This window comes from Pseudopipra pipra, chromosome 3, assembly GCF_036250125.1.
Source record: "Pseudopipra pipra isolate bDixPip1 chromosome 3, bDixPip1.hap1, whole genome shotgun sequence".
Classification (NCBI taxonomy): Eukaryota; Metazoa; Chordata; class Aves; order Passeriformes; family Pipridae; genus Pseudopipra; species Pseudopipra pipra.
Genome location: NC_087551.1, coordinates 91,432,759 through 91,460,256, shown reverse-complemented (window position 1 = coordinate 91,460,256; position 27,498 = coordinate 91,432,759). Strand labels below are relative to the sequence as shown.

Genomic DNA, 27,498 nt, shown 5'->3' with positions numbered 1-27,498 from the left:
CAATCTAACCCATAGCACTAGAATAAGAAGAGTTTCAGGAATACTTTTTGATTCACCAGTGTGAAGATTCTTTATCAGCACTCTGACATCAATAATGTAGCCAGTGGAAACCACAAATTAAAAAAAAAAATCAGGAGAGATATGTACATTCATTAAAATACAGACAGTGGAGTATTGCTTTCATAAATACTTTACCTGCATAGTGAATCCAAAGTGATATGGCTTGGTACTGTACATATGCTTTGTTTTGGTCACTTAAAAATCTCATCTGAACAAGATCCTATTAGTCCTATACATCAGCATGCCCCAAAATGTCTACAGTGAATTATCATGTAAAAATGTCAGTGGAACTCTTTCAGACTTTCTGGAGATGGTTTCACAAGCAAAATATGATTGTATCAAGTCATAATATTTACAAACTGTTACATTAAATATTTATACTCTGAACCTTCCAGGCACTTTACTTTAATGTTTACATATGGTACTTGGTCTCCATCTGGTGGGCAGACATAGAACACATTCATTTACATAACCAGTTAACCAAGAACTGACTTTAAGATTTCTTCAACACATACGCCTATAAAAACATGTCTCACATATGTGCAAATGCATATATATATAAGGAAAAGCAATATAAGTATTTATTAAAAGCAAGAAGCTTTTACAAAAGGCAAAAAGGTTACTATAAATTCATTTACCACTTAGAAGATCTCACTAATTGTGGAAGATCTCACTTTTTAGAATTCTGCCCTTCAAGACTTGAAAAGTCTACTTGGCTCTGGATAATTACTGTCAAATATTTAAAGTATGTCTACTATAACTCTACTAAATCTATATATGGAAAGGACAGAATTTGTAAGTTGACAAATACAAGACCAAAAATCAAGCTGCTGGTGTAGTGTTTTTATGTGCATAAAAAAAAGCTCTCTGAAAATTTTGCAATGAAATCTTTACATTCATACTCAAGACTAATCCAATAAACCAACTGCAGAAAATCTAACAAGCTTTAGCTTCCCTTTTCATACAAGTTGAATGGGAAAATGAAAACGAGCTTTTGTAAATGAAGAGCTACCTTCACATACCGAGAAAACAAGTTTTACACTGTTTTTGTAATCAAGCAATCAAATCCATCTCTTTACATAATTTATACTTCTGACAAAAAAAACCTTAAAGAGATAAAAATTTCCAGACAAAGATGGCCACTCTTGCAGACCAACACAGTACCAGTGGACACTGAAGTTCTACTAAGGAATTTGAACCTATGATCTTATAAAATTATGAAATGGCATGGTCAAAGGATACTGACAGCAACTCTCTCTTAAATGGTTCAATTAATAATTATCCCAAAAGTTAAAAATTTTGGAATATTTTCAATATTGAACAACGTGTTGTTTTTTTGAAATTTTGCATGTGAGACCAGTTGGTGATGTTTGTCTAATTCTACCAGACAGATTCTCTACATGAACCTGGCACAGAGAGATAGATTATCTTCCCTCTTTAAGGTGCATGGAGGATTTTGCATTGCTAATTACTCATTAGTTAGAGACTAATCTCAGATTGTTAAGGATAAAATGTTTACTTGGCAGAGCAGCAGAAAAGAATTTCTATCTTCAAATGACTATGTTCCTGCATGCCTAGTGTAGACAACAAAGGTCACATTGGGATGAACTACTTCAGGATACAAACCAATTTGAAATTTTGCATATTACTCTTGGTATAGTTCCTCTCTTTCTGCACTCATTTTATTAATAGGAAGCCAAGTAAATAAGTGGTTGTAGGAAATATTGCAAGTAACATAAAGAAATGTTATCCATCTAAAAGTATTACAGTTTCTTTCCACCCCAAAATGTTACTCAGACATCCTGTACTGCCACAAATTCAGAGTTTGTTAAAGGCTGGAAAGAACAATGAAGAAATCTGGTTCCATTTGTCCCTTATAACATGAAGTAGAAAATTTCATCCATTCAGACATTAAATAGTCCAGAACTTGACTAAAGCAGATCTTCTAGAAAAGCATCTTGTTCTGTTATTTAACTTTGAGAAAAAAAGAATTTACAACTTCCCACAGTGTTTGTTTCATCAGCTAACTCCTGTCTATACAAACTGCTAAATCAATTACAGTAGTCTTTCCTATTCAGTATAAATGAAACTTACTTTAGTATAGAGGGATTTGAAGCGATCTGAGGCACTATCCAGTTTATTTTGCACGTCAGTGTATGTTGCTGAAGTATCGATACCATCTTTGTCAACCTTCACACCATCTCTTTTGCTACATGACCTTGCAGCATCTAAAACTCTTTGTCCAGAAATTGTAATATACCGCAAATCACCTTTGTGAGATATAACATCTTCTGAAAAACTCTTCTGCCTTTTCAGTTTGACCATAATACCACTGAAGTCAGAAGCCCCTGCCTCCAAATTGTCAAGTTCTTGTTCTGCCTGCTGCAGCCAGGTTTCAAATTCACTATAGTCTGCATCAAATTTCTCCAGTTCTTCTCTTAGAGAATGAGTCAATTTCATTTTCCGTTCTGATTCGGCTAAAGCAGTCTCATACTGAGCCTTCAGCTCTTTCATGTTCCTTTGCATCTTGTCTTTTTCTTCGGGGGAAAGGTAGTGCCCTTGTTTCTCCAGCAGTGCTTGAGCAGACTGAGTTGCTACTATGATAGCTTGCTGCTGTGAAATAATTTTCTCATGTTGAGCCTACAAGAAAAAGAAGAATAAACTATGACCAGCACCTTCTCAGATGGTTCCTTAGAAAAGGATATGCAAAACAAAGTCTATCAAAATGATAAAAGGCTTTTCTAATTTTCATATTATTTATTAAAAGCCCACGGTTTTTTCAGTAATTTAAGTCACTCCTGGTCATCATAATTCCATGCAGTTTCAAAATTTTACACAACATTCAATGGTAATCTTTGCCAGACACACAAGCCATGACTAAATGGATGTCTTCAAATAATCACTGCAACTCAGCAATACCTGGATGTATATATAACACAAACGTTTTACCCTATAGTTCTAAAAGACAGCACTGTGGAGCAAAACTAGACTTTATCAATCTCTTTAACCTTTTTCCTTAATATAAATTATTTGCTTATTACTTGGCATTTATGGTAGTGTGCTCAGTGTAATATAAATTTTCCTGTTTCTCTGTCTCAAAATGGGATTTAACAAATACAGCATTCAAAGGTAGGTTAATCAAAACTGTCCATTTCCTGTTACTTATATTGTAGCTACCATTACAGACAAGCAGACTAAAATGAGTGAAAGCATCAAACATAATACAGATACTTTCTCCTTACACTGAGTGAACAAACATTATTACCTGGGGTTTGAAATTTTGTTTTTCAAAATCAAGAGGAGTGATTCTTATCAATGTAGTTAGTCACAAAGCAAGTCCTTTTGACATGCAAAATCAAGACAGAGTCTATGCATGTAAATTTTTCAATCTGATAAAAAAAGTTAAGCCACAGGAACTAGAACAGTATGACAAATAAAAACCATGATTCAAATATATTCTTTAAAAAAGTTCTTCATTTTTGAAGGTCTTCCATTCTCATGAATGGAAATAGTGATGAAAATAGACTGTTGTTTTTTTCATGAGTACAGTGGGCAATTTTTCAGTAGGCACTAGGTGCAAAAAAGAACTATCAAAAAAGTGGAAGTAAAAACATCATGTACACAAACCCAAAGTATCTTATTTTCTTAGGTTGCTTTGGGGGGTTTTGGTTGGGGTTTTTCTTTAATATGAAAGGAAATCCAAAATAGTATCAGCTATAAGCATAATAATTTTCATTAAAATGTCCATCAACCCACACCTAAATGTTCCGGGTATCACGCAACAACCGGTGAAGTATGAATTGGATACTGCCCCCACTTTAGGAGAAACCCTCAAGGCCATACAGCAGGTGAAAATTGACAAGGCAGCTGGGGTTGATGGAATTCCACCTGAAGTCTGGAAACATGGGGGTCTTGCACTCCATGCTAAATTTCACGAGTTCGTACTACGCTGTTGGGAACTCGGTGAACTACCATCAGACCTTTGAGATGCAGTCATCATCACCTTGTATAAGAAGAAAGGAATTAAATCAGACTGTTCAAATTACCGTAGTATTACTCTGCTCTCCATTGCTGGCAAAACCCTGGCAAGAATACTCTTGAACAGACTAATACCCGATATAGCAGAAGGAATTCTACCTGAAAGCCAGTGTGGTTTCAGGGCCAACAGGAGAACCACAGACATGGTGTTTGTTCTCAGACAACTGCAAGAGAAGTGTAGGGAACAGAACAAAGGTCTCTATGTAACCTTTGTCGACCTCACCAAAGCTTTTGATACTGTGAGCAGAAAAGGTCTATGGCAGATTTTGGAACGTTTAGGATGTCCCCCCAAGTTCCTTAAAATGATCATCTCACTCCATGAGGATCAGCACGGCCAAGTCAGATATGGTGATGCACTTTCTGAGCCCTTTCTAATAACTAATGGTGTGAAACAAGGCTGCGTTCTCGCACCAACCCTATGCACAGTCTTTTTCAACATGATGTTCCAAAGGGCCACGGCAGACCTCGAGGATCAGGACAGTACCTACATTCGATACTGTACTGATGGAAGCCTTTTCAACCTAAGGCAACTGAAGGCCCACACTAAGACCTTAAATCATCTTGTCCGGGAGCTGCTTTATGCTGATGACGCCGCCCTTGTGGCCCACACAGAAGCAGCTCTGCAGCGTTTAACATCCTGCTTTGCAGACACTGCTGAGCTCTTTGGGCTGGAAGTCAGCTTAAAGAAGACAGAAGTTCTCTATCAACCTGCACCTCAGGAAGTCTTCCATCATCCCCATATCACCATTGGCGAATCAGAGCTCAAATCAGTCCAGCAGTTTAATTACCTAGGTAGCCTCAGCTCCTCGGACAGTAAGATGGACAGAGAGATAGACAACAGGTTAGCAAAGGCATATAGTGCTTTCAGAAAGTTTCATAAAAGAGTTTGGCGAAATAAACACTTGAAGAAAAGTACCAAGATCAGTGTTTACAGAGCCATTGTGCTGTCTACTCTCTTATATGGTTCCAAATCATGGGTCATCTACTGCCACCACCTGCGATCGTAGAATGCTTCCATCAACACTGTCTCCATACAATCCTTAACATCCACTGGTCAGATTATGTGACCAATACATCTGTTCTAGAACAAGCAGCAGTCACAAGTATTGAGGCCATGTTGCTGAGAACACAGCTGCGCTGGGCAGGACACGTCTCAAGGATGAAGGACCACTGCCTCCCTAAGATCTTGCTTTATGGTGAACTTGCCACCGGCTGCCGCATGAGAGGAGCCCTGAAGAGAAGATACAAGGACTCCCTGAAACAACATCTCGGCCTCAACCATATTGATCATCATAACTGGTCTACTCTGGCCTCCAGTCAGGAGGTCTAAAGACACTCCATCTATAATGCTGCTGATGATTTTGAGAACGCACACAGGATCACTCTTGAGGAGAAAAGACAACGCAGAAAGAACCGTGTATTGCAGAATATACCACCTAAGGAGTCTTTCTGTTATGCCTTTTGCAACCGGACATGCCTGTCTCGTATTGGCCTTTTTAGCCACCAGCGCACCTGTAACAAACATGGATAGAGCCCTTCCCAAATCTTCGTTCGCGAAGCCCAGCCATGATGAAATGTTCTGGGTTTCTCAACTGTAAGTCAACAAACACCAAAAAACTGAGCTCTTATTATTTTAAATGCTTCCTTACCTGGAAAATCTATTTTTAAAATCGCGCATTGTGATTTTATGTAACTCACCCTTCTGAAGCCTTCAAATACTGCTTTGCCCATGTGTTAAAGTTATGAGGAATGAAGATAGTAATTTCAGTAAACTACCATTTGCAGCCACTGGCAATCAGTGTTTACAGGTGATTCCAGGGGATGCATAATTTGGCTATGAGTTCACATTGCTACTTTTTGCATTTTATTTACCTGCATTAATTTCTCAAAATACAAAATAATAATAGCCTTACCACAAAGATTCTTTACATTTAGCTGCAGGAAACAACTATAGTAACAGCAAAAAAGCTAATAAATGTGCAATACATTCTAACTACTGAAATTCCTACCACTATGTATCACAATCTTCCTTGTGGGAGCCCAAACCCAGCTTTCAGCAAAGGAAAACAAGGGCTGACAAAAACCTCGTGATCTGAAGGAGCTGGACCCTTCTCACAAGACCTGTTAAAGTTCTACCTCATGGATCAAGCTTGGCTCCAGCAGAAATCAGAAAGGACTTTTGAGATGATTGTATCAAACCATGTCTAAACCCCTGTAATCCCTCTGTCCCCCATGTAATCCTACTAGAAGAAAAATTAACTATTTGGAAATTGCAGTAAAAATTTGTGTAACTCCCCAATTAACATAGGTTATCCCCTTCATTAACATACAGCCCCAGATGCCTTTAAAATAGTGTTCTCGTGTTCAATAAACTATTCCAGTTTCCCCATACTGGGATCGTGTCTAGCTTTTATTTTTCAGACCGCCACTAATGGCGCCCAACGTGGGGCTGAGAACCTTCTAACATTTAGAAGATTCGTCAGCCATCGGCTGGCTGGACCAAGGGAAGCAGCACTCCTTGTGTTTCGGTGGTGTGTGCGTAGTCAGAACTGAAAGAAGACGGAAGACGTGCACGGAAACTTGTCCTCAGCAGGCGGGAACTGCTGAGTGAGCTGACTACGAACTCCGGATTGGGTAATTATTTTAAAGACTTTGTAACGATAAGTAGGGTACAATGGGGACTCAAATATCTTCTGAAAAAAAACCACATTTATTCAATTTTAAAACGCGAGCTTAAGCAGCATAGCACGAAAATTGACGAACAGCCCTTGCAGAACCTGTTGCTGTGGGCCCAGCGTCACATGTCAGAACCGAACGTTACCGACCTTCTTGATACGTGCTTGTGGGACTCGGCAACCGCCCGAAAAAACCTCAGCAGCCGCTGCCCGGGACGGGCCCCAGCCGCTGAGCGGAGTGCACAAGCACACTGCAGCCCAACACACGCTGCCCGGAGAGAGCCGTGTGAGACAGAACCATGGCCACCGCCGCTGCAGCCACCCCGGGCAGGGTCAGGGTGGGAGCCAGCGCCAGCGAACTGCCGCGTTGTCTCGGCGAGTTCCTGTATCGCCGCCCGCTACCGCGCTCAGCAGCTGCAGCCAAGCAGCGGCCAGAGGCGCGAGGTCAACACCCTGGAGCAGGTCCCTGAGGAAGGGCCACCACCTCCGGCGCCCCAGCAAACAACGAGATCGAGAGACCCGCGCCGGAGGAAGCAGCAGCGGGACCCGAGCGGGAACCACTCAGAAGGCAGGAAGGACCCGGAACCCGGAAACGAGAGAGGCACCGGGAAAAACAAACACAAGCAGAGCACGAGGTATGCAAAAACCGGGGTTATGGAGCGTGAGCGGAGGAGAGGATCCCACAGAATCCCCGGGGGGCTCCGGGGAAGGTCCGAGAGAGGAAAGAGCCCCAGCGGGACCGTCGGTGAAGGAGGGAGCGAGCGGAAGCCCAGCGGCAACAGCACGAGAGAAACCCAGGAACAGAGGGACCCCAGGGAGTGGGGCAGACACAAAGCTGCCGACTTCAGCAGTAGTCAAAGCAGCAAAAACCCCCTTCCTTGACTTTTTTTTCCTTTTTCTTTGCAGCCTGAACTAAGAACTGGTCTTTTTTTGGAAACCCTTTTGTTTATTAACCTAACTGTTTCAGTTTCACAGTGTGAGTAAGGCGAACAAAACGCTACCAATGGAGAGACTGTCCCCCTGCGCAAAAACAAACAAACAAAAGAAAAAAGGGGGGGAAGCGAGGGAAGCAAAGACCCTTTGCTGAATGAAGATACCCTTCCATAACTAATAGCCAAATTGTTTTAAATGTATGCATAGCTGTATTTTTGAAAATTTTAAAGTTTTCACAATAACAATTTTCCTTAAGTCCAAAAGCCAAATTAACACAGAAACACATATATTTACCTTAAAAATAGAAGAAGTATATATTTTATCCTTGAACTATAGGAATGTTTATATGTATTTGAAATTTAAATTGAACATGAAGTAAAATATGCTTATGTTTTTACAGGTTATACTATCATAAAAAACAGAAAACATATATTACTAATCTAAGGGTGAGAAACAAAAAATGCCAATTTCTCAGTTCATAACCAAAAGACACTGTAAAATGAAACCCAAAGGTATGTTTGTATGATGTGTGTTCGATGGCCATCGAGTATGAATGTGTGAATGTACGCATGCGTGTGAAAATACAATAATTAATATGTTCTGATTTATACACAAATGCGCATTACCTCAGACATGCAGAAACACCCTTAGATAAAGAACAAAAAACATATCACCCTGAGTTGAATAGAATTTCATTTGCAGAAATGTTTTAAGTTAAATAAAAGTTTTCAAAAACAAACACTAAAAAACACTTTCAGGTAAAAGTCAGGAGCACACGAACCCTGAAGTCATCAAGTTATTAAGTTTGGTTCAAAATCAATTGCTTATAAGTCAATAGGATCTTTAGAGGATAGCTTAAAAAAGATTTTATAAGAGTAATTTCTAATAAGAAATAATAGAAATAAGTTAAGTTGTTTAAACAAGTTTTATATTAATCCAGAGTTATTTAGATTAGCATTGTTGAGAATTTTTCCTTCTTGCATTTTGTTCCTTGTTTACTTTTCTATATCCAAAAGTATCTAATAGTCTTTTGATTGGTTTAATGTTCTTAATGTTAGTGCTAAGTTTAAGAAAATAATTTATGTAGCAATATGCAGAATGCCTTAAAACAGCTCGGATTCCTTCACATGCCTTTATAATGCCAAACCTTGTGGCCAAAACTATTCTGACACACAATGCCTTTGCATAATCGTACTTTCCATCTCAGGTATATAAAAGGCTGTACATTGCCTTGAAAAAGGAGCCTCCATGTTAAAATTAAATTCACTTGTGGTATTAAAAGTAAGACTGCAATATTTCTTGTTAGATCCATTTAAGAATACATTTGCTTCTAAAATGCAGCTATAGAATTTGTTATTACTCACTCTGAACTAATGCATCAAAGCATTGATAGTTGAAAAAAAAAATAGTAATCAAAACTTAGATTACATGTTTAGTTAGCATGATAAATTTAATACTCTAGTTAAAGAAAACATTTAAGGTAATGTTTGTATTCCCTTGTATTTTGTCTTGCATTAGCAAACGTTTGATCAAAGTTTTTTCTGAGTTTTTTGTTTTTTAGAAAAATAAAAAAAAGAAGGGGCAGATGTGGGAGCCCAAACCCAGCTTTCAGCAAAGGAAAACAAGGGCTGACAAAAACCTCGTGATCTGAAGGAGCTGGACCCTTCTCACAAGACCTGTTAAAGTTCTACCTCATGGATCAAGCTTGGCTCCAGCAGAAATCAGAAAGGACTTTTGAGATGATTGTATCAAACCATGTCTAAACCCCTGTAATCCCTCTGTCCCCCATGTAATCCTACTAGAAGAAAAATTAACTATTTGGAAATTGCAGTAAAAATTTGTGTAACTCCCCAATTAACATAGGTTATCCCCTTCATTAACATACAGCCCCAGATGCCTTTAAAATAGTGTTCTCGTGTTCAATAAATTATTCCAGTTTCCCCATACTGGGATCGTGTCTAGTTTTTATTTTTCAGACCGCCACTCTTCCTAGTGTCTGTTCCAAAGCCCATGACAGAACAGATGAGATTGAATTTACTTATGTTGAATAAGAACTAATATGCTTAGTACTTAAATATTGAACACATCTAGTAAAAACAGTACCTTGACTTTCTGATACTGCTGGTTCAGATTATCATCTGTGCTTTTTACTAGTCCATCCACCTGAGTTTCAATGTCTGGCTGCATTTCCAGTAGATTACCATTGACATCATCCTCCTCTCCTTCCAAAACTTGCACATCTTCTTCTTCAAAGTGTGTTCCATTCTGTTCTATAACTTTCTTAAATCTCCGGCCATGCTCCGCTTCCTTATCCACATTTGATAACCAATCCAAAAGATTTTCTATTGTGTTTTTGCTTTCTTCCAGCTGTTCTATGGCTGCAACCTACATTAAAATTTCACAGTTTCAGTTTAGAAATCTTCTTTAAGCATCACAAAATATCATATGCAAACAGACCATTTAAAATACATTAACATTAAAGAGAATTTTTGATTGACATAGAAGTTGCTGGTTTTTTAATAAGAAAATAAACTAGCAGTTCATTAGTTACCCAAACGTTCATTAGTTACCCTACAGTTTATCAATATGTGTTGGGTTTGAGCGGCCAGGTTTTGGTATTGGGAGGGCTGCAGAGATTGCTTCTGTGAGAAGCTGCCAAAAGCTTCCCCCGTGTCTGACAGAGCCAGTGCCAGCCAGATACAAGATGGGCCCATCACTTGCCAACACTGAGCCCACCAGTGATGGTGGTAACAACTCTGGGATAACATAGTTAAGAAAGGTGCATGAAAAACTGCAGCCTGAAGAGGGGTGAGAATATGTGAGAGTAACAACTCTGCAGACACTAAGATCAGTGAAGAAGGAGAGGGAGAAGGTGCTCCAGGAGTTGGAGCAGAGATTCCCCTGCAGCCCATCGTGAAGACCATGGTGGGGCAGGCTGTCCCCCTGCAGCCTATGGAGGTCTACGGTGGAGCAGAGATCCACCTGCAGCCCATGGAGAACCTCATGCTGGAGTAGGTGGATGCCCGAAGGAGGCTGCGACCCCATGGGAAGTCCATGCTGGAGCAGGCTCCTGGCAGGATTTGTGACCCCATGGGGGACCCACACTGGAGCAGTTCCTGAAGGACTGCAGCCCATGAAAGGTACCTATGTTGGAGCAGTTCTTGAAGAACTGCAGCCTGTGGGAAGGACTCATCTTGGAGAAGTTCATGAAGGACTGTCTCCCATGGTACAGACCCCACAGTGGAGCACAGGAAAAGTGTGAGGAGTCCTGAGAAGGAAGGAGTGGCAGAGACAATGTGTGATGAACTGACTTAACCCACATTCTCCATCCCCCTGCACCAGTGGTGGGAATGAGGGAGAGAATTCTGGAGCTGAACCTAGGAATAAAGGAGGGTGGAGGGAAGGTATTTTTAAGATTTAGTTTTTATTTTGCATTATCCTATTCTGATTTGATGGGTAATAAATTAATTTCCCCAAGTCAAGCCTGTTTTGCCCATGACAGTAACAGGTGAGTGATCTCTCCTTGCCCTTATCTCAACCCACAAGCTTTTCATTACATTTTCTCTCCCCTATCCAGCTGAGGAGGGAAGTGACGGAATGGCTTTGGTGAGCGCATGGCATCCAGACAGGATAAACCCACCACACAAGGGTAAATTGCAAGACTAGTCCCACAAGACATGTAAAAAGTTTGAATAAAGGTATGAAGTGGTTGCCTAAAAACCTTTTCTGTTTCCTGCTTAATCACTGTTGTCATAGCTTTATCGAGTTCTTTTTTGGACTCTTCTGCCTTCTGGCTAAGAAGCAAACACTTTGTCTTAGCTTCATTCAGTTTCTGCTCCAGAACAGTCTTGTCTTCTTGTGACAACTTTTGTCCATTCTCTTTCAAGAAGGTTTCAGTATTTTTCACAATCTCTGCCAGTGTCTGGGCACTTCTTCTCATGTCTTTTTGTATCTCCTTTGAGAAAAAAGAAAGCACATAGAAGTAAGTAAATTATTCACCAGATCCATCCAATTAACTTTATTGGAACTCTCTCTTTTCTGGGGTAAGCACCATACTGGTCCTTTCTAACTTGGGAAAGTATATTATACATCACTAAACTGCAGATAGAATTATTAAATTTAAAGACATCAACATCTGACAATGTTCTTGCGGTTCAATCTTTTTTTTTTTTTTTTTTTTTAAATTCCAAGTCTGTTGGCTTACACTGTTATTCAGACTCAGGCCACTTTTTTTCCTTTCTTTAGAAGCTAAAATATTGCACTGCCATGATGGAGAAAAACATATGTCTTATGTTGTAGAAATCTGCTACATTGCAGTTAGTGAGTCTCCTGACAAATTCTTTCCATTACTATCCTAACAGAAAGCTGCTAAAAATAAAGCAACTGAATAAAAGTTAGAAAATTGTAGTTGTCTTTCCCAGTTGGAAGTTTTCCCATACTTTTTTGTTTTGTTCAGGCCAGGAATGGCATAAGAATACTTTTATTTTAGTTTTAATCAATCATAATATTTTAGTCTCAGAAGAATGTTTGCATCCATTGAATTTCACAGAGGACAGATACTTAGTTTCAGTTTATCCAAAGCAGTTTTCCTAGACTGCCTCCCAGTTATCTGAGAGAAGCTTTTATTATAACAATTATGTTGTTGAGCATATTCACTCAGTTACTGAAACAATGACATATCTTTATATGCAGTGTAACAATCTTGGAGCTGCAAGACAGCATATTTGATTCTCATTCTAGACTAAGGATTTTGCAGCAATTATGGAATAGAGTTAGGCACCTAAAACTGCAGCTCATTTTAACACTTCAGCAAGTATATTAGAAAGATTTTCCTGGGGACACTGATCAAGACAAGATGCTCCTTTGACTAAGATCTCTGTGCTCCCTTTCAAACAGCTCACTGAAGATGAAAGCTGACTTGACATATAAAAGACCTTTTTTAACATCTATTCCCTCTTAAGACACACTTTTTCAATGGCAACTATAAGAAACCAGACAGAAAATAACAACTCGTCTGCTAGGCAGTCACAGATGATCGGGAAAAAAAAAAGGCACCATATGCTGCATCAGTTCTTCACTCCCCTAGATACCCCATTTAGGCCACAAATTCTTAAGACAGGTAAGAGATACCAAAAGGGGTATGTATCTTTCCACTAACTATAAGAAAACTTTGAAAATTAGATGTATCACTTTGAAGAATAATAAAGCCAGGCAAGATGAACAAGGAAATTTCTGCCTTTATAGATTACTAAACGTGACTCGGAGTTCTACAGTATAGCCAACTACTACTAGGAGAAGGAGGAAGAAGAAGAACATCAAGTCCTTCAGTTCTTTAACTATCACAAACTCAATATCAGTCAGGACATAGTCAAAGCTTATAGATTACTGGTAACAGCTGAAGAGCAAGGAAAGCAAGCAAACTGAAAGGGCTTTGTTACATGAGGATACCAAAGAGATTATAAGAAACACTAATAAAAACCAGAATTCAAAACAAAACAAGAGTGAGGCAATGGAAAGCCTCAGGCAAGAGAAAGCCTTGCAGCAAAATTTTTCAAAATACTGTGAACAGGAATAAACACACCCTGATACCAGTTAAAAAGCTGGTTGAATTATTTTAGCATAAAAAAACTTGTGATTTTATCACATTTGACAGGAACAATCTCAAACTAATATATTAACAAAATTCATGCCTGCTTCAAGAGTGCTTCCTTAAATGTGTAGCACATAATCTTTATTCTGGTGTCTCATTTGGAAGTTTCTGTTCTCCCACTGGCACATACTGGAGTGTAGTCACGGGCAGCAGTTTAAATGCAAGCCACTAAGCCTTTACTTTCCGTAGGTCAAACGAATCTGTTTTATTTTCCCCTCACATGACAAGTCTTGTTACTCAACAAAAGAGTCTAACCACTCTCCTCTGCACTCAGTCTTCTTTAACTTCTCTGGCTAGAATTGTGCCTACCTCCTGTTTGGTCTGGCATTGTTCCAGCTCAGCCTTGCTGTCTCCAATAACAAGAGACTCTCGCTGTCCAATGAGTTGATTTTCAGTCTGCGTAAGCAAATCACAGATTTCCTGCAGTTTCTCTTTGCATTCCTGCTGCCGTTCAGCCACATCCTACATTAGAGCCAAGTACAATTGAACAATAAAACAAAAAGTCCTCACTTCAGGAATCAATAGACACACTAATAAGTATTAGAATATCTTTGAACATCAATATTGCAAAGTAATAATTTTAAAAGTATGCTGTAAACATGATAGCAGTGGTACAAAGAGCAAGATGAACATACAGAAGTTATGGATAAACCTCAAATATGTTGTAAGTAAAAGAGACCATGTTTGATGGAATTGCCCAATAGTAGTCTGGCCATGCACATATGTGAAAGATGAAATCTCCAAATGACAAGAGTGAAAATCCAGTTTCTTAACCACTTGGAACCTGTGATAAACACTATTAATTCTGAAAAAAGGACATCAAAACAGAGGTTAGTTGTGAATGTGAGTTAGCTCTTGTTGGTATGCAAAATATGTTACCTGAATAGAAACTGTGGACTTTTTAAGCAGTACAGTAGAACAAAACATGCAAGCTCATTATTGTTACAAAATCCTAGAAATCTTATCTGTGCCTTTCCTATACTCAATTTTATGCTTCTTTCACAAAATATGGTGGAAACAAATGTTCTTAGAATGGCAAAATAATACAAAGTCTATAGAATGCTAAGGCACTTTTCATTATGCATAAAATGGGGGCTGAGGTGGTGATTCTGAGTCTTAAGAGTGCTTCTGTAAGAGGAGATGTAGTTATGCTGCAGTTTCTTACCAGCCTCCTTTTACCCTACAAAGGCTGCTTACACTTTCCAACTGCATCCATGCCAGCTGAAGACGTAACTGTCACAACTTGACTCAGAGCTTTCCCAGTGCCCATGCCTAGAACTGCAAATATCTTGGCTGATTTACTCATATGTTTGTCCCTCTAACCTGTCTCAGTCAAAACAAGCCATGCTGGCCAGGATTTTAACAAATCTGGTTCTTTAACTATAAAGATAAGCACACTACTATAAATATAAGCAGACAACCTGGCCAATTAAAGGAAAAGAAAATCAAGACATAAGTGATAAGCAATGGTGTGGTAGTAAATTCAGTGATTAATATAGTTCAGATCAATTACTGATATAGCTGCTAAAGAACCAACACTTGTGAGAAATCTCAAGTAAATTTCTCTCATGGCTACAAAGAGCAGACCCGTGTCTGTCCATAATCTAATATGCTGTTTCTGTGACTATACCAAGAAAGGCAAAAATGATAATTCACAAAACTTGATCAATACCAACTTTGTAGAACTACGAATGTATCTGCAGTAAAAAGGGAAAAGATAGGAATACACTCAATACTGCATGCTGGTATTCAAATTCCTCATCCATAGACAAAACACTTAGTGCACATTTACACAGAAAAGCAAACCTTCTGAGCACCCAGCTCTTGCACTGCCTGTAACTGAGTCTCTAAACTTTCCACTTGAGAAGTTATTGCTTCCTGTGCTTCCTGAAAAGATTTCTGGGTGGTATTTAAGAGCCTCAGCAGCTGTTTGCTCTGACTAGGAGAAAGATCTTCAGCATGTTCAGAAATGAAAAACTGAACATCAAATGCAGTGGACTCCAGTTGCATTTTTTCACAGCTGAACTCTGCAGCATTGTTCTGTAAATGAAGTGAAGGGAATTACTAGCAATGAAGAAAAAAGTCAGTACAAATAAACCACAAGTATCCCCATCAACTTTTCTTAGCCCCTGTTCCAAAATGCTTTTGCTAGACAGTTTGGCCACAGTAAATCAAAACTCAGAATCATTCTGATGTATTCAGCTATGACATTAGAATTTGTGCATGGTTTCTCTCAGGACAGTCTGTTTTCAAGTAACAAATAATGTGATCTTGCACATCGCTATTTCTTTACTCGCTCATGGATGTCTCACAACTGACTGTCATTCAACTATGGAAGATTTATGGCAAGTTAGGTGTAACATTTCAATGTGCTATGTCTGAAGACCCAGAAATGTCAAAATATTTACTTGAAATCATTCTTATTCTTAAGTTCACAAAGAGAAGTCCCATTCCTAGCAATGGGGTAAATTCTGCCAGTAGTTACATATTGTGGAACCCCTATGAGATTACCATGTATACCAGAATTTTATTAAAGCACATAAAAAAAATTAAAATAAGTTTTATTCATACATACAGAGGTGTATGAACTTTACTAGTAATTTGATCTGATTTGTTTTTCATGATGATGAATTTATGGAGTGTGTAATGAAGGGACTTTTTATCCTAACTTGTGTTCTCACATATAATTGATTTGAAAGGTAATTAAATTTCAGTAAAGATTCTGAACCTTATGCATAAAGATCCAATCACTGAAATATTTGTATTATAAATTAGATTTCCAAAAGTTTCAGATTTACTGTAATGAAAGTAAGCAGAACCAATAGCTTTCTCAGTAATCCTAACTTTATCAAACATTTTTTGCAAGGGAAAACGCAAATCAACAAGATTTTATTACTGGATTATCAAGTAGTTGTTTCTTAAGTAATTACTTCTAGCCATCTGTTTAAGTGATAAAGATTAATGAGTCTGAATACAAAACCTAGCTAATAATTCATAGTAAGGAGCAACATTTATCAGAAGCACCAACACCTGCCATAAGGAATACTTACTTTAAATAGCTGTAAGCTTCTCTTCATCTCTTCTATATCATTAGTATTCATGGTGAAGTCATTCATTATTTTACTGTTCTCTGTGATCCAGTCTGAAAATCTCTGCAGTTTACTTAAAAGTTGCTGGTGTAATATTCCAAGCTTAGACTGGAAAGGGAAGTTGTATATTTATTTGTGCTCCTGGAGTCTAGTCACACTTTCTACCATATTGAATTGAATCATACATGTATTTTTATATTAAGATGAAACAAAAGAAAGCAAAACCAAATTCCTTCATTTTAGCCTAATTACCTTGAAGAAAACCAAGGTAAAAACATACATGGATAAAAACATACCATTTCTGAGTCAACAGCATAGAGTATTTGTTTTGCTCGTTTCGAAGATGTATCACAGACCACCAAAAATGCTTCCTGTAAATAGTCATAGCTTATCTTTAGCTCTTTAAGTTTCTCTTCTGGAATATCCCTGTTACAAAACTTTAAGAATTCTTCCGTTGACTTCATGTCCTTTTTTAGGACAATTGCAAACGTAGCCAGTCCTGATTCAAATGACTATGAAAAGAATATATATAGAATGGATTAAGTTATTAAGAAAGACATTTTAACCTGAATTACATTAATTACATTTTAAGTCTCTCTTTGTTTAATCTAAGGGCTATTCCTAGCACCCATTACTGAAGTACAAGCATAAAGAACACTTGACTTACCTCTAGCTGTTTCAGCTCATCTCTTAGTATTTCCAGGTTGTTACTAACAGGCTGCTGGTTATCTAGGTGGCTTTTCATATCTTGAAGCACCGCCAAATGTCCTTGTATTTTCTCTATTAACGTTAAACATTGCTGTATTCCATCAAACTGAAAATGAGTTTTAAAAATAAGAGAATGTTTTCCAAACTGACAGAATTGAAAATTAGCAATAAAAGTCCTTGGGTTTATTATGATTAATTTTAAATTTATCATTTAATTTTTCAACCATTTTTCCAGTTCAATTATTCTCTCCAGCATTTGGAAGGATTCATGCAATTCCTTTAATATAGGACACTGAGAACATATCAGCTGTTGTTACTCACCATGCTAGTGTGGGCATCTTCCAGGACTGCTTCTTTTGTCTTGAAAACAGACTCAGTAAAGCCTTTGGATGGGCTGTCTGTCTTCCCATGCTCCTGGTCACTTTTCCAAGCAACAGTTGCATTATCTGCCAATGTTTTCTCTTTAGCAATTTCTGATCCAAACTCTGATTGTTCTGCTGAGAAAAGAGTACAAAGTCCACCTACTTTTCCTTTATCCTCATGTTCTGTGGTGGTATCAGCAACCTGTGAGCTCATAAGCAAACCAATTATCAGCTCCTCTAACTTGCTTGTACTTTCATCTCCAGGTGAGATTTGAAAAATCTCCAGAAGTTCAGAAATAGTTGGCTTAGGAACATGAGCTTTCACGTCTGTTTCATTCCTCCTTTTATCTACATCAGTCATCTTTTGCTTGCAGGATTCCTGCTTCAGAATATCATGAAGAAGATCAGGACTTCTGTAATCAGGCCAAAGCAACGAAGGAGCATCACTGTCCTTGGGCTCTGTACGCGGCGTGGTAAACATTAATGCAGTTCTACCAGAACTGCTTGTTTGCTTGAGATTTGACCCACTAGACTTTTCACTCACAAGCTGGGTGCTTCTAACCATTGTGAGTAAATTTTGCATTAAAGTTTTGGTATCAGAGTAACTTAAAGGTTCAGCTTCCTGCTTGCAGTAAGCACATCCCATTTTCAATTTCCTTTGTAATATATTCTGTAAGTCTTCCATTAGTGTGTCAGATATTTCTGGTGATCGTGAAATACCTTCCTTTACTTGAAAATCTTTGCAGGGTCCCGTTTCCTTTTGCAATGACTCCATGGACATTTGGTTTTTGAAACCATTTCCAAGGGAGAAAGTCTCACTGGCCATGAAATTTTCTCCCTTTTTGTTTTTCAGCATCTCATATTCTTTCTGGTCACCATAATTCAAGTCAGCTCCTATGCTACTCAGAATTGCAGAAGAAACATCAGTGGTATGGGTAAGTCTCCCAGAAGATAGCACTTCACTTCCATCCCCTGATTCTCTGGCATCCTCAATACTTCCTAAAGCATCTGGTTTTATGGGGGAAATTACACTGTCATTGCTGCTTCTGTGTTCTGAAGAGCCTTTAAGAACATTGGCAGTATTTTGACAGATAACTCTCCCTGTTTCTTTAGTTATGCCAATTTCCTTTGGTTTCACTGTATCCGTTGGGGGAAAAGAGTAAGCGTTAAATTCACTTGAATGCATTTCTTCTGTATTTAGCAGAAAATCCTTTTCAATCTCTATACCTTTTTTCTCTCTTTCTGTGTCCTCAAAACAGGAGAATTCAGTTTTATCCAGTTCTGAATGGCCACCTTCTTTTATGCCTTTTGTATATTGTTTTAAAGAAGGAGGAATGTTAGCATCTCTCCTCAATTCATCTGATCTCGCAACTCGAATGTCAAAGAAAGCTTGATCAACAGTTACTTTTTCTTTACTCGCAACAGAAGTTTCTCTATCAGCTTTAATTACTGATGCATCAAATATTTCCCCAAGGCTTTCCATCTGAATGGGACTTTTACTTAGTCCCATGATATCACATTCCTCTATAATATTTACTCTATCTTTACTTTCTGAAAGAATTTCGAAACCCCTTCCTATTTGACCATGCTTCCAACTGGTGACTGGATCTACTGGGTCCCTAAGTGAGCTATCATTATCATCATTCACGTAACACATATCTATAGGGAATTTATTGTCCATTTGGGATGAACTTTCCTTTAGTTGTTTCATATCATTTAATACTTTTTCCTCTGCAACTACTGCTTCTTTCTGTCTTTGCCCATGATTTGAATCTAACATTGGCATGCTACCGTTGTCTTTATTCGTGCTATCACCAAAGCATTCTGAGAGAAGCAAATTTGACCAAGTACTTTCATCATTATCAGTAGCTTGCTTTGTTGTCAGGTAGGCTGTTACACTGACATCAGATTTCACAATACCATCAAGAAGCTGAGAACCTGGAACCTTAAGCCGTGTTTCATTACTTCCTTCACTTGTAGAGAACGCCCATTTAGTGCCAAGGGTATTTTCCAACTGAATAGGCTCAGTAGTATCTTGTGACATGTGTTTATTTTTGACATAAGTCCCATATTCATCTTCTGTTTCCTGATGTCTGTCTTCTTCACTTGTACATGAAATATCAACATATCTTTCCTCAGAAACATGTGACATTGATTCACATTTTCCTGAAGATAGATTTCCATTTTCATGGTTAGACTGGAATTGCGAAGTATATCCTGTCTTGTGGCCTAAAGAATAGCAACAGTCATCAATATTCTGATTATGTTCATTGCTTCTTTCTACATCTCCTAAGGAAATTAACAGGTGGTCACCTTTATCTACACACTGATGATGTGAATAAAAAATATCCATTTCATCTTCACTGTCAGAATCAGTGTCAGAGTCATCATAACTATCATAATCCTCCTCAGAATCTTCCCCCTCCTGTGTACCTTCAGATTCATCCTCATAAGAATCACTTTCTGCTTTCATTTCAACTTGCTCATTTCTGTCTTGTACATCTGCTTCATACATCTCCTGTAAAGAACTTATGCCTCCCTCCTTTCTTCCTTCACTCTCCACAGTAACTGGTAACTCTTGCTCCTTCTCTCCAAAACTTTCTTTTCTTTCCCTTTCCTCCTTAGGGATTCTTCCCATGGTTTTGGCACTTGCAGAAGCTGTATTTATGCTCTCAGGTTGCCTTTTCTCATACACATGGACATTCTCTTTAGCATTAGCTCCAAGTTCTTGAAAAGAGGTGGTCTCTTCTCTTAGGGCTATTAGACCACCTCTCTCCTCCAGAAAAACTAATGGAACTGATCTTCCAGCCAGTTCTGGCTCTGGTGTATCATCATCCCCCAATTTCAAGGTATCAAACCCCTTATCACCTTGAGAAGTGTCAGAGGAATCATCATCATCAATTTGAGGAGTATTATAGACATCACTGTCGTCATCATCAGCCTGAGGTGTTTCATAGGCGTCATCGTCATCCTCATCAAACTGAGAGCTGTCATCTTCAGAGGCTACCTCACCACACTCTTGCTGCAAGCAGGTACTTTCAAGCTGTGGAATGCCATCACTCCCATCTACTGACGAGTCAGAACTAGTGTAACATGGCACTAATCTGTGGAATGTAAGATCACTTTCTTCTACTGTCAGCCCTTGTGCAGTGCTGTTACTGTCCCCCATAGCTGGTCCATCGTGTATAACGGTATCACCACCCAACAAAGGCCTGTGGTGCACGTCTCTGCTGTCTTCTAGACACAGTTTATTCTGAAAATCAATACAATCCTCCAATGACGGCCTTCTATGTATACAAAGATAGCCCTCTAGGGATGGTCTGTTAGGTACATCAGCATATTCCTGTAGAGGTTGCTCACTGTATCCATTGTCTTCAAGCTGTAGTGTGTCACCACATTGACTAACAAATTCTTCTGGAAGTCTATATACAGTGTCTGCACTGATGGATGAACAAAGACTTCTCTGAAAATCGTCTTTCTTGCTGTTATCCAACACCATTTTGCTACTGTCAGCTTGCAATATGTGAGGCCTGTATTCTGTGCACCTTTCCAGCTCTCTCCAGGTTTTCTTATCTGACAAATCATCCACATTCAAGGAATTTTGTAGGCTTTTATCACTCCTGTTTTCATTACCCAGACTGTCACCCATATAAATTGCTTCCTTCCCTGTTTCTGAAATAAGACTTGGATTGAAGTCATTTGGAAGATACCCCTCAATACTTCCTGAATTTGCCTGCTGATTGTTATGCTTATACAGTTCTGTCCACTTAGAAACCTCCAAAAAACCTCTGAGTGCATTTCTGTTAATGGAATTTTGAGCATTACTTACTACATTTCTGAGTTCTGCAGGGAGAGTTAACAGCATCTCCTGTGTATATTCTGATTGCTCAGTGTCAATAGCATTGCAAACATCTGGTCCGCACTCATGGAGATCTTCTTGTGAAGGTATGTAATTCCCCAAATCACCAAACTGATTTAATTTCCTGCTTTTAGAAGCATTCTCAACACCTGAAAGGTCACCCTGAACACTGTCTGCTGACTTTAGGTTAATTCCTTTTGAGCTTACATATTTGTTACTTAACTCCATTTCTGACACACCAGCATTGTATGCAGCACCATCACCTTCCAGCAACATATTGATTGCTTCTTGCAGTTGTCCATCATATAACAAAAGTCTTCCTCCAGTGTTTGCATCCATATAACTATTTACCATCAGGTAAGATATGAACAGATTCTTAGCTTGATCTAAATTATGACATACAGGGTCGTCTGTGCCACAATCTTCATGTTCCTCCTCACAGTCACGAAATACAGATTGGAAAAATTCATACGTTGATAACCATTTTGCAGCATTTTTACAAGGGGACTTTAATTCTTCTACATTGGGCATTTTATCTGGTAAAGTCACATTGGTCAAAACAGATACAGTATTGCTATCTATGATCCCTGATTCTGCAGCCTTGTCAAGACTGATTATTTCACAAGTTTCTGGAATGTAAAGTGCAGCTATTCTCTTTCTATCATTCAGTATTTTGAATGCCAACTCATTTGTTATCATATCTTGGTGCAAAGAAGTTGATACAGGGAATATTTCACCAGTGTGAGGCCAAATTAATCCCACAAAGCCCTTCTGTGCTTCCAATACCAGCAGGGCACTGGTAGATGATATTAAGTTGCACTGTACAGCTTCATCAACAGTCAACCGTTGTCCTGAATTTTGACAAAGGATTCCACCCGTCTGAACCTGATGTGTGAGGATCCCGCAAGCAGTGTCCTGATCTATCACCCCTTGTCTCACAGCCTCTTCCACAGTCATTCGTTTCCCTGAGTCAGGGTCAATGATACCTCCAGACATTAACTGAGCACCCAGCATCCTGAACATTGTTTCCCGATCAATGAGCCCTTCATGAGCTGCCCTCAAAATAGTTATCCTCCTTCCACATTTGAACACAATTCTACCTTTTTCTTGTGGTTTCACAGGTAGGAGTCTTAACCCTGTTTCTTCATGTATTATGCTTCTATGAATCATCTGTTCAAGGGAAATTTTCTCAGCACAGTTGGGGTCTATGAGATCTTTACACGTGTCTTGTCTTTCCAGGAGTTTTGCATATAATGTTGGAGAAATCAGGTTTCTCTGGAAAGCACTCTGAAAAGTCAGCTTATCTCCAGTAGATGGCAAAATCAAATACCCACTTGAAAGCTGATTCTCAAGAATTTTAATAGCCAAAGGTTCTGAAATTAGACCTTGTTCTAAAACTGAAACAACTGGAATATTTGATAATGATGATTCTGAAATAAGCTTTTTTGCATTACTTAATTCCTGCAACTGCAATTGAATCTGCTCATCAATTAAGGCATGAGCTTTAGCTTCTTCCAAATCATAACACACTCCTAATTCTGGAGAAATGATTCCAGAAAAAATCAGCTGGTTCTCGAGCAATCTAATTCCAGTGTCATAGTCAAGAAAACCTCTTAAAATAGACTGAAAGACTGAAAAGACTTCTCCAGTAGTTTGATCAATGACACCAGCAATGACTTTATTCACCTAGAAAGGAATATAAAAGAGAAGATATCAATATTTTTGGACTATATATTTTAAATTTTCTTTTGATTTTGAATGCATGATAAGCAGAAAAACATGTACTTACCAGGCCTGGAGAAATGCTGTGAATGTTAGCAGCTCAAATGCGCAAGTGATCTATGTCAGTCACTCAAGAGCACACGATGTGATAAAAGATTTAAAATCAACATGCATCTGTGAATTGAAAACCTATGCTTTGCATACATACATAGGGTTAGTGAAAGATAATAGAAGATATGATCGCAGAGTGAGCAAATAGAACATATACCTGAAAGGCAAATTTTCATGCTATAAATGTCTTGTGAAAGGTTAGAATATTTGGAAACAGTATGTGATTCAACACAACCATGCTATTCATGTTTACAGCATACAGCACTTCTGTATATACACTCAACAATATGGAATCAGATACTCTAGCACCAAATATTGCATTTAGTTTGCATGAAAAGCATCAAGTCAGTTCCGCAACATTATCTGAACTCATTACACAGACACTGCCTGTATATGTATATGAGAACACTCCTTTGCAAGATAATTTTTGAGAACTCCATATTTAAAACTAATATCCATCAACAAATGTATTTGTAGTGCCTCAGAGCTAATCATGTTATGTGTTCCCATTTTCAAAGGTAGAAAAATTTTAAGAAAAACTGAAAGTAGATCTCTTCTAGGACATTTCTGAATGATATATGGGAGAGATTATCATGTTATTTTATGGTGTCATTTTTGCAGCAGAAACGCAGGTTTATTTAGCAGTCAAAGAATGGTTTTTAAGAGAAGAGTTAAGAGATGAATGATTTGTTTATCTTTCTTCATGCAAGGCACACATTATTAAGACTCTTCACAAAAGAAGTCTGATGAGTAGAATTCATATGCACAGGTGAGGTCACACAGTATTTTACAGAAAATACATAACACCTTCAGTCAACTAAATCTCAAGTTTCTTCCACACACTGTTAGTTGCAGCTTCTTCTTTTGCTGATCATGTGGGGTTCGAAAACCATGCAGTAAAACTCAAGAGAGATTGAAATCTAACTTTCTATCTTGTTACCTTTTCTTCCATCTTTTCATCACTCAGATACTGCGCTTCCTGCAGCTGCTTTAAAGCTTCATTGGATAACAAGCTGTAGCTCTCCTGGAGAGATCTGACTTGCTTTTCCATTTCATGTCTTTCTTCATCGGTCATTCTATTATGAAAAAAGAAAGTATCTCTTTGGGTAATTCATAACCTATTGGGAGTGATCTCCCTACCTTTACTTTAAAAAGTGGGGCAGAAATTGGTACAAGTAATCTGGAAAAAATACAGCCTAATTATGGAGATGGTCAAGAAAGCTACAAACTGCTTGCAGTTAATCAGGAAAAGAAGCATTTAACCTTTGCATGTGCCTTTGTCTACTGATTCTCAAAGACTGGTAACAAAACTAGCAAGCAGTCATGAGATATTTCAGCAACTTAATATCTTAAACAGTTTTTTTTCAGACACAGATGAAACAACCTTGTGACATATAGTTCAAGTACTAATTTGTTATGAATTTGTAAATTATTTTGACTCCAAATAAAAATTCAAATATCTAATATTTTTAAGCTGACTAGAGTTATATAAAACAAGCCAAGTTCTTGAAATTGACAAAACTGCACCAAGCTTCATCAAACAGGAAGGCAAAAAACTCCCAAACTCACATACTTGCACATGAAATGCAACTGGAACTGTAATACGAGGACAGGATTTATTTTTAACCAAACAGTATGTATTGATTCAATTAATCTATATTATTTGAAAAATAAAAAATGGCATACTTATCACTGTGCTTAGCTAAAAATGACTGAGTAGTCTGCAGAGCTTCAGCTATTTGTTCTTTCTTGGTTGACATTTCATGCAGGGAAATCTGAAAAAGAAGCAAACTGTGTTCAAGACTTAACTATGTACATAAATAAAACAAACAACATAGTATTTTTATCTGGAACTAATCTCAATAATGTAAGAGTTGGATTTTTTTTAAATACGGGCTATCCTTAGAGCAATATTATTTATTATGTAATTGTATCATTTGCATATGGATAAGTCATTGTGCTGTGCCTTTTCATTAAGTAAGCTGTTTGTATTAGAAGACTATCAAGCAAAACAAATAGAATTTATTTTAAAATGTTATTTGTATGAAAATTAACCAATCATTTAAAATCACTTATAGTTGGCACAGTTTATAGCAGCTTTATAAAGGTATGTGTACAATGGTCATGTTCAAGAAGTTGCTCACCAAAATGAAAGATAACATATCTTTTTTAACATATCTTTTTTAAAAATGTATCAGAAGACCACAAGCCTTCATGAAATACAACATCAGAGACAAATGCAATTATTTATTTATTTATTAATATTCTCCCCACTATCAGTTCTGTCATCCCCACTAAAGCACTCATTGTGGCAGGGGAAGTTGTGGGAATTTAATCTTTTAATTTTTCTGAGAAACTCCCTGCAGTCATTTTGGATAAATAAAGGCAAATTATCAAAGGGAAGTCTGCAAGCTGGAGATACGTTCAATGTAGATGCTAAGAGAACTTCGGCAAGGTGCTTGGGCCCTGCATTCACCTGGGCCTGGACTCAAACAGTTCTGTCCTTGACTGCATTGTGTTAAAGGGCCTGAAAAGTCTCACTTTGCAGTCACCACGAGCAGGCCACGATCTCACCACTTGTGCTGTTTGTACAGGAACCAAGAGAAGCACTGTATGCACTACACAAGAACGTGATGAGAGCAGGCTGAGGTAGCCAGTGGGGTCACAAGCTCCACTTTACTCAGGAAACCAGTGTTGCTGCGGCTGCTGTGTGCACCCTGTCACCATTGGTACCAGCTTCTCCTCCCAGAACATGGCTACACCCCACAGCAACCATAATGTATTTCAGCTATCAAATCACCACTTTCACTGCTGCTACCTCAATAGGTGTTTCACAAGAGAAGCAAACACTCTCAGCAAACGCCCATCTTCCACAGCAAGGGAGCGTGTCACGGAGGAAGCCAAGGCAGCTAATTCACAGGTTATTCACTGAGGGCTCAGGCTGGACAGGGGAAATGACACCCACAGGTAGTGTGGTAAACTGAGATGCCCTAAGGATTGAGCACTGGCTCAACACTGATAAAGGTTTGCAGCATTATCATTAACAAGGGCAGAAAAGGAGCAGCACTGAATGTTTTTCCAAATCCTGATCCTAACTACTAGTAAGTTAACAATCAGTATGCTCAAATCAATACAAGCTTACTTCGTCCTAAATATATAGGCACAGACTCAGAGCTTGCACTGCTTCTCTATGAACAAGCAGTGTGTGGTGGCCATCAGGACTGCAGGTTTGCTGACCTGCCCAACAGCAAGCTTGATTTACACACACGCTGCTCCAGTGTGTCTAACCAGCACCTGCATGGGTCATCAAAATAAAAACACAGGAACAGGCTGCAAAGAGGGCCAAAATCATGTGTGCAGGACCACAATAAGGTCCTGTACTGAGGTATGTGGATAAGACACCACTCTGTGCCTGTACTGCTCACTACACAGGCAGACCTTCACCAACTGAAATCTTTTTAGGTGTCACTAAGCTATTTCGTGGGACAAGCCTAGGAGGGGAGCTCCTAAAAATTATAGGAAAATTCACAGATGGAAATTTATGGTCAAAGTTACAACTGTACACAGTGACAATGTACCTGTTAAACAAATACAAAGGCTTCAAGATGGGCCACTCCAGCAGCCTGTAGTGCGATAATAAAAGCCTCAGCCAACAGCTGCTGTACTTCCTAGGACAGCAGTTTTTACTATGCCTTTAGAAGACCCATCTGAATATCTTTTCAAAAGCAAATAAATAGAAACCTGGCTTTCAAGACCATCCTAGCAGCTTCCTCCTTCCTGGTGCCCAAAGCGCCAATCTGCCAAGATGCACTGACCCTCTACAAAGGCTGAGTTATGGTGTGCAGTGTCCAGTTTCTCTAAACTGATATTCTGCAGTGTCAGAATACATCACACACTAGATCTGTAAAAAGCAGTGTGAACTTCTTCCTGAGTAACATGCTTGTGTCCCTAAACATTGATGTTCACATACTCAGCCCTCCACTCACAACCAAATGTGAAATTACACCTTGAGGAAAACGTGGATGGAGATTTGCAAGAAAAAAAGTATTTATGGAATATTTTGGCAAAAACCTAAAAAGACATCTGTGTACCTGCTGCTTAGGCAAGTCTGTCTTTTCAGCCTTTTCTCCTTCTTCTTTGCTGAGTGTCTTGCTGAGGTTTGATACCCATTTTAGTAAATCCCCAGCTTTCTCAACATGTTCCTTCTTTTCCTCTTCCATTGATTTCTGAGGAGCGCCACGAATTGTAAGAAACGTAAAAGTAAATTGTTGAAATATGTAACATTAACATC

General features: G+C 38.6%; 1 protein-coding gene across 33 annotated transcripts in view; it reads right to left on the bottom strand.

Moving 5' to 3' along the window:
- DST (dystonin) overlaps window positions 1–27,498 on the bottom strand; it is a 311,288-nt gene that overhangs the window by 99,602 nt on the left and 184,188 nt on the right. For 27 of the 33 annotated variants that reach the window (XM_064650251.1, XM_064650255.1, XM_064650253.1 and 24 more), the window contains 12 exons: window positions 27,299–27,433; window positions 24,894–24,982; window positions 24,148–24,283; window positions 17,475–23,060; window positions 17,113–17,259; window positions 16,742–16,957; window positions 16,407–16,553; window positions 15,163–15,396; window positions 13,666–13,818; window positions 11,428–11,661; window positions 9,810–10,091; window positions 2,155–2,700 (listed from right to left, as the gene is read on the bottom strand). In XM_064650251.1, the coding sequence (XP_064506321.1) occupies window positions 2,155–2,700; window positions 9,810–10,091; window positions 11,428–11,661; window positions 13,666–13,818; window positions 15,163–15,396; window positions 16,407–16,553; window positions 16,742–16,957; window positions 17,113–17,259; window positions 17,475–23,060; window positions 24,148–24,283; window positions 24,894–24,982; window positions 27,299–27,433 (7,905 nt within the window). The remainder of the gene's footprint in view (window positions 1–2,154; window positions 2,701–9,809; window positions 10,092–11,427; window positions 11,662–13,665; window positions 13,819–15,162; window positions 15,397–16,406; window positions 16,554–16,741; window positions 16,958–17,112; window positions 17,260–17,474; window positions 23,061–24,147; window positions 24,284–24,893; window positions 24,983–27,298; window positions 27,434–27,498) is intronic. The other 6 variants (XM_064650273.1, XM_064650274.1, XM_064650275.1 and 3 more) reach the window with 1 other exon arrangement.